This window comes from Carica papaya, chromosome 9 (assembly GCF_054855325.1).
Source record: "Carica papaya isolate Zhongbai chromosome 9, ASM5485532v1, whole genome shotgun sequence".
In the NCBI taxonomy this organism is placed as follows: Eukaryota; Viridiplantae; Streptophyta; class Magnoliopsida; order Brassicales; family Caricaceae; genus Carica; species Carica papaya.
Genome location: NC_142317.1, coordinates 24,682,621 through 24,693,991, shown reverse-complemented (window position 1 = coordinate 24,693,991; position 11,371 = coordinate 24,682,621). Strand labels below are relative to the sequence as shown.

Here is an 11,371-nt window from a genome sequence, read left to right as displayed (position 1 = left end):
TTTCCTGCCAGAGCTACTCTGAAACCATTTCGAATCTTCTTTCGGCCACTTCCTACTTGGATCAGCTTCCCTGAAAATGGAAGAAGAGAAAGCAGCAGCGTACTACGACGAGCTCACTCGTAAAGGCGAAGCAGCAGCCCGCTTCAAGCATGGCCTTGGCTTCTCCTCCTCCACCAACAAAAGCGACGCAGTTCCAATCAAAGGCTCATCTTTTCCATCTTCTTCCTCTTCTTTCCTCAGTCAATTCGTCAAGGCCTCGAGCCCTTCCTCTGCTTCCAAGATCGAAAAGGAATGCCAGCTCCAGTCCATTCAAAACAAACTCAAGAAGAAGCCATGCCATGATCGCGACTCATCTAGGGTTTCAGAGAGAAGCCACGGTCATCGTTCTTCCAGCAGAGACCGAGACAATGAGACGAGGCATTCCAGAAGGCGAAGTAGAAGCAGGAGCAGAAGTAAAGAGAGATATAGAGATCGCGGCAGGGAGAGTGAAAGTAAGAATAGAGAAAGGGAGAGACGAAGGAGGAGTAGGAGCAGGAGCAGAAGCTTGTCTCCGCGAAGGGAGAGGAGGAGAGGTGAGGATAGGAAGAGAGAGAGGGCAGGAGACAATGTGAAGAAGGTGAAAAATGTCAAGGTTGACTATTCCCGGTTGATTGAAGGCTACGACAAGATGGTGAGCTTAATTCTGTTATCTCAATCCTTCATTCCTTAAATTTCCATTTGATTTTCTACGTACTTTTTTTTGGTGCTTGTGCCATTAAGCTGCTCGTTGAAAGATCTAATCTAGAGTCAATTATGCTGTTTTAGCCTCTATAGAACTTCATATTCAACTATTTTTCAAATGTTCTTCACTTAGAATTTATGAATTTTCTGAGGACGTTCCATGTGGCAAGTTACTGGAACCTTGAATTATAACACGCACTTTCATTGACAGACCAATTCTCAGTTGTATGAGGTGATGAAATATAATATGAGGATATCTGTGCACGTCATTTCATATTTCCCATATATGATTTTCTAGTAAAATCACCAGATAAAACAGTGTGAATAAGTAACGTGTATGAATGGAAATGGGGTGGAGAGTGGACTCCATATTATTGGGCTATTCAACTACATACGTGTTTGTTCTGAACTTTTGTATGATTCTTATCATATTCATTGATGGGATGCCAGTCACATTATTTGTGCTTTATGAATCATTTGGGTCTTCCTAAATTTCTGTTGATATCAAGTTATCTAAGTCCAGCTTTTGCCTCTTCCTCTCAAGTATTGATCTCCAGATGCATATTTCTTAATCTGGATTTTGAAATAATCTGTTCGTTTTAGAGTATGTCAACAATTGTTTCAAGCATTAGATCATTGCATTTGCCAATAACAAAATAGGACTTAATTGTATCGTCAGTCATTTAGACTGCATTCTTTGTCCTTCTTTGCTGTCTCTTGCTGCTGAACTATGCTTTTGTCTCTTTTCAACAGTCAGCTGCTGAGAGAGTGAAGGCCAAGATGAAGTTGCAGCTCTCTGATACAGGTAACTGTGATTTGATATTGTTTATTGGTTATGTCCTCTGCTCTGGATAGTTGTATCAATCTGGTATTGGCATTTCTTCTTTCCATCAAATTATTTATCTTTTGCAGATGCTTCAGAATTTTGTTTTTGGGGATTGAAATGTATAGGTTTGAGCGCAAGATAAGTCAGGAGGAGACTGTTGACTTTGATAAGCATCTCTTATCAAATTAGCCGAAGATTTTATACCAATTAAACCAAGGGTTGGCTACTGTAGCTTTAATCTCTCTACTATTCACGATATCTGGCTGGGTCCAGGAACTTCTGTGCATATTAACAAATATTAAACAGTTAATTTTAGTTAAATTTTCTGTTGGTGGGAAGTTTATTTAAACAAATTTATGGAGTTTGCATTACACTATGTAGGGGCTGACCACCTCTTGCAGAACTTTTTGGTTTTCCCATTTGTAGTAGCAGGGTATGCAGTGATTGCGTCTTTTGGCTGCATCTACATAGTTTCTGAATCGCAGTTTGCAATTTCTTTTTACTTTGATTTTACTTTTAAAATGCACTGTTTTTTTTTTCTTTTTCATGGTTTTCTTCATGATTTTCATGACCAACCTTTGCTGTTACCAACATAAAATTGATTCAATAAAAGAATTTCTACAGAACCTAGCATGCATTATTTCTATGTCTGGTATGTGAGTGAAAGGGCTGCTATCCCATATGTAGTTACTTGTAACATTGTTTCTGATGGCTGTAATTATTTTCATGTCCAGCTTTTGCGGTGTATTTATTTTGCAGCTAAACAGGACACTATGGGATCTGGTTGGGAACGGTTTGAGTTCGACAAGGATGCTCCACTTGATGATGGGGAAGTTGAAGGTAAAAGTTATCAATATCCTTTTTTGGATTTTATTAGATAAATTTGGTTATTTAAAACTATCGGGCTTGGTTGTTGTTTGAAATGGTTGCATATTATGCAAAACATATATTAATTTGCTAGTCATCTTTCTTATGGGAATCTAACTACCTAAAAACCCCCTTCCAATAGTTGTTTATTTAGTTGCAATATGCTAACATGCTTCTTTTCTGCAGTTGCTGATGATGATGCAGCCCTAGTGAAGCACATTGGCCAGAGCTTCCGTTTTTCTGCCATTGAGGTGTTTTCCTTAATCCTTTGCTGTCTGTTACTTCTCTTAGTTCTCATCTGCATCTGCTGTTGAGCATTGTGGCAACTAACTGTGGGTTTCTGTTGGTGAGACCATATAAATCTCATAATCTTTGCATTATTTATATTGCATAACGATGGAATGTCTAGGCAAGAAGAGAGGAGCAAATAAAAGCGGCTCATGATGAGGCCATGTTTGGAGCACCTGTATTACCTATATCTGGTACTGCAGAGAAGGAACTAGAGGTGGATGACAACCAAAAGAATGGTGATGAAGGCAGCCTTCAAAGTCTCTTAAGTGAGAAGGTATCAACTTTCAAGACTCCTGCATGTTTGTGAATTTGAGTCTGAATAGTGTGGATCTTTGTTGCAGTAAGCTGTTCTTTTGGTAATCCATGACTTTGTTATAGGTGCTTGCAAAGCAACAGGGTTCTTGGCGTGACCGTGCTCGCAAGGGGTAGGAACAGCAATCGCATTTGCTGTCTCATAAACTGACGGAATGCTGACAGTTGCTGTGTGTAACTACTAGACACAGAGATGCAACACCTCATAAATTGTACAAACTGACAGACACTAGATTTCAATAGAATTATGCAGGTCCTCCTCAAGCTCTTTTAGCAGACAAACATTTTCCCATCAATTTCAATGATTTTGAGGCTTATGCCCCACCAGATGAATGAGGGCCGTGGTCCAGTCTGGACAAAAGCTAACTGTCTAAGATTAGACTAAATCTTTGGTCTGTATTTTCAGATTTCAAGAATCTCCACCTGGCCCCAGTCTGGACTGGTTTACCAGTTTCACTTAATAAACCCAGCCCAGAAATAGCCGCTTTCTATTCTTTTGTTTGTCACTGCTCTTTCTCTCTCCCTCTCTCTCGGATTCTCCAGGCTCACTGCCTTTGGCTCTTAGCTTCACCAGTCACCTATTGCACACACACCTGACCTTGATCTGTGGCTTCTCAGCCGTCACAAAGATATACAGCTTCATCCAGCTCTTCATAGTTTGGTAAGCACACAGCAGACATCCGTTCTCCAAAGTGGTGATCTCCTTTCCCCATCGACCTGGTCAGACTTACACAACAGCACCCTGGGTAAAATTATGATTTTAGACTGGGAGTCTATTTGGGTCTTATTACCTTGTGTTTCAATGATATTTAGGATGCTCTGTTTCTTTCAGTGCAAAAACATTTGATTGTGTGGCTTTTTTAAAAAAAAAATGTGCTCCAATTTTTCTTTATCTTTCTTCACTCTTTTATCCTAATTTCAGCATATTGAGATTTTTTGTATAGGTTATATGATAAGATGAGAGCAAAAACCTTGCTAGCAGGATTTACTTACACAGTACTATTGGTGAACTAATTTGGAAAAAATAATTTTTTCTAAACTCAAATTATCAAACGTAGTATTTCTTTATAACCTTATTTCTAGTCCTACTAAATATGAAGGTGAAGCAGAATAATTCCTCCTACCTTTGTTCATATTCTTATTCTGACATGAAATTTGAACTTTGAAGAGAAATAAAAGGATTAATACACAACATCCCACTGGCTCACCTTCAAAAAGAGCTCCAATATCAATTGCAAGTATGAATTATTAAACTATTTGAAAAGGAAAAGATACAAAGAGGAGCTAATTTGTACCTGGTGCATGAGTTGCCATGTGCGAAAAGAAAAATGATTGGACCATAGCATGATGTGTTTGGTCCTGCTAATTTCTATGAATTACAATCAAATGTAGATCATCGTAAGTTGGTCTTAATTTATAATTTCAAGTTATAATGTTTTCTTGTATTGTGACTTGAAATTTGACAAATTTATAGGAATATGAATGTTTCTAATAAATTTTGTTTGTTCTCTCTTTTCTAGATTCCTAAAAAGAGATTGTTTGTTGCGAAGCTGAAAGTGGTCCGACTTGAGGTGAAGTGAACAAGTTAGACAATTTGAACCTTCTTCAATGGCACTTGCAGAGCCTTTCGATCTCAAAATAATTCAAGCCAGTTCCCTGCAGTAAGAAAGAGCACTTATCTCAGTTTAAAAGTCTGACATAATTTTACTATACCTGAACTGCAGATGAGGCTATTAGCGCTTCTTGAATTATTATGGTGGTTAGCATAATTAACGCAAACTTAAGCAAATGATCAAACAACAATAGGTTATGAGGGAAGAGAAGTGCCATAGTCGTGTTGGGAATTTGATTGAAAGGCCATTGTCTAGCATTCTGCATTCGATCAATTGCTTGCTTCATATCTTGAATTGGACTTCACCAGAAAAAGAAAATAATGATTAAGATTGAATAAATTTTAGTGTTAAAGGATTCAGATATTGAGGTTGAAAACATTTATTTCGCAGAATTTATCACTTGAGTTCAAGTTTCATTTCTTGCTGTCTAAAAGAAGGACGAGGATGAGAAAGTTGTTGAGGGAGTCTAGTGGATTGCCTGACTTGCAAATGATTCCTAATCTGCCGTTATTGCTTGCTAATATTTGGAGAGAACTTGGAGAAGGATGGGGTTAGTTGTTCCAATTGAAAACTCAAGGGGGTATGTTTCATAACATTAATGGTATAGGGAGATAATATAACCTTTTGAAAATTAAAACACAAGCTTAAAATTTTATCAAATTTGTGTGACAATAGACTTTTTCATTCCGAAAATAATAACTTTATAACAAAATAGTAAACAATATTGTATTGTAAAGTATTAAGTATAATTAGCAGAACGTAAATAATATTGTGAAGGAGAATGTAATCGTGGTTTGTAATTTATAACGCATAACCTTGATGACATGATATTATGTAATTCTATTTTTTCTTTTTTGAAGTTGTGATCTGGCAAAATAGTAGTAATCTCCTCTCATACTTATTATATAACAATGTTATCGTACAACATGAATTTATATGTCAATAAATAAATTTTATAACATTGTTTGAAAGTAACCTTTTCATATTTTAAAAATTTGTAAATTAATTTTACAAAATCTTTAAATTCATTTAAAAATAAGAGAATCCTAAAATGAAAAAAAATACAGTTGAAAAAAAAAATACAGCCTTAAAAACACTAATTAAATGCTTTGCAATATATTGAAGATTTATTTTTTAAAAAGAAAAAATTCCTGCACTTTTTTATGAATCTTGTAGTTATGCTATAAATGGGCTAAAATAATAATTTAGTCCATGTATTTCTATAATTTGTTCAAATTAGTCTCAGTTTCAGTTTTTGGTCATATAAGTTCTTGTGCTTTTGAAAATTTTTCGATTTAATTCATTTCTATTATCAATCATTACTACCTTTAACTTAGGTATTAGTGTCAAACATATTGACACATGACATTATATGACTGGTATAAATGTCATTAAGATGTTAAGTAATGTTTGACGTTATATTAAAAAAATTAAATGTTGATTAGTTTAGACTAATTTACAAATAAAAAATAAACTATTCTAAATAAAATAAAACTTCAATTTAAATAAAAATAATTTAGGTGTCTTAAAGTCCCCTTCTTCTCAACCCTGACATCCTCCTCTCTATCACTCTTTATGTAAAGGACTGGAAACTTAAAAAAAAAAAAATTCATAAATTAAATACGGAAGTAATTAATAGAGTTAGGGTTTACGTTCCTTACTCAATAATTTTGAATGTCCAATAGGGTTATAAAAATATTTTTTATAAAAAATAAACGAAAATTAAAGAAATAAAATGAAAAGCGAATAACTAAACATCCTGTAACAACCTTTACTAGCATTTGAAGGGAGTCCGGATAGTAAACTACTCACAACTCTCTTACTGACGGGGTCTAAATCTTTGTCTTTTTTATCTAAGATAGTTAATGAAAAGGTGAACTACACTAACTCAGTAAAAATATCACACCAATCACGTATACGTAAAATTGAAGATTGGTAAAAAAAATCAGAAAAACAACTAATGAAGCCCCTTACTTTATTTAAATACATTTAAAACTTAAAGATATTTGTTTAATACTTGTCATAACAAATTTTTCGAAGACAACCTATGAAGACCCACATTTATATCACTTTTCACTTTCATGCATAAGAGAACGAGAAATAATAACTTTTATTTCTTACCTGCTTATTGGTACCCCTAGGGGTGTTCCTCCTTACTCGTGAACCCAATATCCAATTTTACAATTAATCGGTCGTCCCTATACCCCGTCCGGTAATGGGCGCCAAACATTTCATCGCCTCGATACTCCGTCCGATATAAGCATGAACCATATCTCCAAAACTTTTCCAGTAAGGGACTTCTCAACTCCGTTCGACTGAGGTAATGTTCACGGTAGATTTTTCTATGTACCGGGCTCGTCCACCATTTTCTTGGGTATCCAACAAGTCTTTTACATACATATTTTCATCAACAAATAAGCAACAAACTCATACCAATATTTCATATCACATTCACAGATCAATTAAAGTATATTCATGCTGACGGTATATAACAAAAATAACCAGATTAGTTGATAAGATTATTGAACTATAGATTAAGAACATGTACTATACAAAAATCAAGCAAGTATGACAATACAGAAAAATAAACAGGAAATCAAGATAATTGTAAACTAACCAGTTCTGCCTCCATTAGTAACTTGTAATTATTTTTAAAATTTTCTAATTTTTTACAAAAATACAAAATTATATATCGTTAAGCCTTAATTTACCGTAACGGAGAATAGGGTGAGAGATCCTTACTTAGATCGATATTTTAAGACATTGAACTGTCTATTACGCATCCTAACGAGTACTAGGTTTTCTGAATTTTTTTTGTAAAATTCAAAACACTCGTCACATATATAAAAATACCATTAAAAAAATCTAAAATCAGTGTCCAAAACTCATTCTGACCAATTTTAGAATTCCGGCACGGCAGCGCCATTGTGCTCTGGCGCTAGCTTCGCCGCCTATGGTGGCAGTTCACCTCGGTCTGGCAGATTTTAGCATATTTTGGCTGTATCCCTGCAAAAAAAAACACGTTGGAGTCTCGGTTGGTCGAAAAATCACAAAAAATTTAAACCTACAGACAGGGGGACCTCCGGGTGCAACGGCTCTGCTGGTTCTCCTTCATGACTGAGGTTCTTTTTTCAACTATACTACACAGAAAAAGACAGTAAATACAATGATCGAAAAAATATGTGAAACAAGAATCAGAAAAGGGCTCATCAGAGGGATTTTGGGGTTTTAGCCACGGCGGTTCTGCTAGGCTTTGTCCGCAGTTTTTGGCTCACCCACTATCTCTTTTGCTCTGATTTGGTCACAGGGGTACTCGAAATCAAATTTCGAGCGACATGAGAAATTTTTACCTTTTTTAGCGGTTGGCAGTGGCTCCGGTGCACAGCAGTCGACGGTCGGCCTCCTTATATGGCGTCTGGTTCTTCTTCTCCGGCGGAGGCTGGCGGATAGGGTTTAGGTTCTCGTGTGGTACGAAGTATTTATAACCATTTTGGTTGATCTGAACCATCCATCACGATCAATCTCGTCTGTCCAATCGCGTCTTAGGAGGAAACAAATCTAAGCCATTCATCGCGATTAATCTCGACCGTCCGATCACGCCTAAGGAAAAAATGGATCCGGACCTCTACACTTTAACCTTCCTCCTTTTTAATCATTTACCATCGTTCTCTTGGACCTTTTATCCTCCCCTTTCTCTTCTTTTCCCTCTATTTCCCTTCACTTCTCTCCTCTCCACAACATCATCGATCTTGATCTCTCCATCGATGAACCATAGAGGAATGACTTCCTTCATTATCCTCTTAACGATGTCATCATTGTTGGATTCATGTTATTATTCCCAAACTACTCTATGTTCACGAGTAAGCCTAGGTTCTATATTAAAAACTTGTTCCAAAGACAATGTTACAGGATGAAAGGGATCTAGAAGAAGCTTCTCTTAATGATGGTTAAATAAGTGGTGAAGATGGTTTTTAATAGGGGCAAAGTGGTCGTTCTTGATTAGAAGAATGTGAATGCCATCAAATTCTATGAGCTAATGGCACTGCGGTGTTGTATGAATGGAGGACTTGTAAGTTAACTGGTGAGCCTCTTCAAGTTTATGGAGTTATTTTGTAATATAGTATAAATTATTAGATTCTTTATAATTATAAAAAGACTAACCTAATATATAAGTTGACTATTATGGTTTAATTAAAAGACTCTAAAACCTTAAGATCGGAAGAGAAGAAAAAGAAGAGATGAGAAGAAGAATAAGATGTCTGTAAGAAAAAGTTAGTCTCCTAAACCCTAAACTAGAATTTTGTTACATGCCATTTTAACATAGAAGGTAAAAGAAAGATCTATATATATATGCATGGGTGGAAAGAGTTATTATGATGATAGAGTTCTTGTCAAATTGTTATGTTTTGGTCAAAATTCTACTATAAGCCTATTTTATTTATAATCTACATATTCTAAGTTTTTCATAGATATCAAGATTACATGATTGGGATTATAATTAAAAAAGATTTAAATTTTTGTTCAATGCTGTAACAAAAAGTAAATCATGTGCAGTAATGTTTTAGTTGCATTCTTTTATCTTTTGGAGACCTTTTAGCCTCCAATTTATAATACACACTTCATGAAATTTCCATAAACACAAAGATTACATGATTTGGATGAGAATTGAAGAAATTATGAAATTTTATAGAACTAGAATTACAGAAAACCACAAACTACATTATAGTGGGATATGTAGTTGTTTTATGATTTTTCTACATAGCTTTCAACCACTAAGCTGATTTATTCATAATCTGTATATCACAAGTTTTCTATAGAAACCAACATTGCATAATTTAGATGAGAATAAAGGGAGCTATGGATTTTGAATATTTAAGGCTATTGTAAAAAACTCAAATTATAGTAGTAATGTTAGGATTTCAAATATTTATCTTCCAGTAACCGTTTTAATTGATTCCTTCTTGTAAATTATATTTATCATGTCTAGTTTATCAGTACACTAGCTCATTACCAAACTTAATATATGCCGAGAGAATTGAATTTTTGAGTTGATTACGTGTTATGTAGATAGGATTGTCTAAACCTTAATTTCCAATAAATGATTTTTGGGATGTTAAAGTTGACATTATTATGGTTAAAAATTTGTGGAGATATAGATTTTGTCATGTATTACATATTGGAGCTTATTAGGTTGTATGAAAAGAATTGTAAAGTTTGAAAGTTATAACTTTATAAAAACCCTAAGATATTTGATGGATTTTAAATTAAAGTTTGATAAACAGCTTATTAGATGTTACTTACATCACAAAGGTCGTGCATTAAGCTTCTCATCAACATACATATGCATTATTAGAATTTTTAGATATTTATTTGATATTTTGAATAAATAAGATTTTCAAAAAGTTTTGACATTTTATTTGAAAAGCTTAGATTTGGTGGGATTCTTGAGCATATTTTAGTATTTTTATAATATTTAAAAATTATTATATATCTTATTAAATTATCAAAGCACTTATCAACTTTGAAACTAATTATTAATTATATAAATTCTTCAAAAGTACATTTTATAAATAAATTATTATTTTGATTGTAAACTTTAGATCAAACTTATCTTTTGATGAACTCAAAAATTTGAAATATTTAATAAAATTATTTGCTTTTGATAAAGAATATGAACATCTTTCTAAGTTTTTCAAGCTCTCAGGCTATCTATGATTTGACATTACCAACAAGGTTAATAGTTAAAATTTGTCAAAAACATGTTTCTTTTTGGATATACTATATGATTAAATATGGTTTTAGATTTTGATATAGGGATATATGTATCACTTATACGACAAAGATTAAATATAATTTTGAGTCTTATCACATGGATATTATATGGTTGTAACTACTAAGAATTGTGAGACTTTGGTTTGAACTTTGTAAATGTTAAATGAATTTATCTTAAATATTTATTGAAATTTTTTTAAAATTATTTTGCTAGTATATTGTCTTTCCTATATATTAAATCTATTTTGTTATAAATATTCAAATATGTTTGATTTAGTTAGTTGAAGTTTTTTATTATTCATTGAGCTATAAGCCCACTCTCTCTTCCTTTTTTTTGTTTTTTATTTTTTTTTTCAGATTTTGAAGAATAAACTACTCGAGAGGAGACGTGTGACTAGTTAAGGATTTAAATGTAGAGAATTAAAATATATTAGTTAAATTTTATATTTGGATTGAGAAATCATTTTATTTAAGATTTTAATTATTTGACCTTTGAAATAAAGTTTCAACTGATAAGACTTATTAATTATTAAATTTTCAAGACATAGTTTGGTTAAGGTTGATATTTATTCTAGCCCTTGTATGTTTAGGAGAACCTTTCATAAATGTACATCATTATAATATATCTAGTTATGGGTTGTGGGCATTACAATTTAGTGATATCAAAGCTTAAGATTTTATGCCTTATAGGGATTAGAACTATAATAATTCAATGAAATGGGTAATATAAGAACTTGGGACACGATTATGATTTTTGCACATGCACTTCCATTGATTTTGAAAACTTATATATTAACTCCAATTATAGGTTTCGGGCATTACAATTTAGTGGTATCAGAGCTTAGGTCATTATACCTTATAGAGATTAGAACAATAATAATATGGTGAAATGGGTAACTTAGGAAATTGGGACACGATAATAATTTTTGCACATGCACTTCCATTGATTTTGAAAACTTAGATATTATTT

The 11,371-nt window shown here is 33.5% G+C and overlaps 1 protein-coding gene across 4 annotated transcripts; it reads left to right on the top strand.

The window, feature by feature from the left end:
• LOC110816844 (serine/arginine-rich splicing factor) lies at window positions 1-5,488 on the top strand. Of its 4 annotated transcripts, none has more exons than XR_015816405.1 (8): window positions 1-670; window positions 1,474-1,525; window positions 2,306-2,386; window positions 2,600-2,664; window positions 2,823-2,978; window positions 3,083-3,269; window positions 3,423-3,762; window positions 4,537-5,488. XR_015816405.1 is itself a non-coding variant. In XM_022045177.2 (6 exons), exons 1-6 carry the CDS (start codon window positions 77-79, stop codon window positions 3,131-3,133), a joined length of 999 nt encoding a protein of 332 aa, XP_021900869.2. In that variant the 5' UTR covers window positions 1-76; the 3' UTR covers window positions 3,134-3,908. The 4 variants fall into 4 exon arrangements, 1 of the variants encoding a protein (XP_021900869.2); XR_002540093.2 differs by having other exon boundaries at window positions 3,083-3,762; window positions 4,537-4,677; window positions 5,020-5,488; XR_002540092.2 differs by having other exon boundaries at window positions 3,083-3,762.
• Window positions 5,489-11,371: the final 5,883 nt, after the last annotated feature.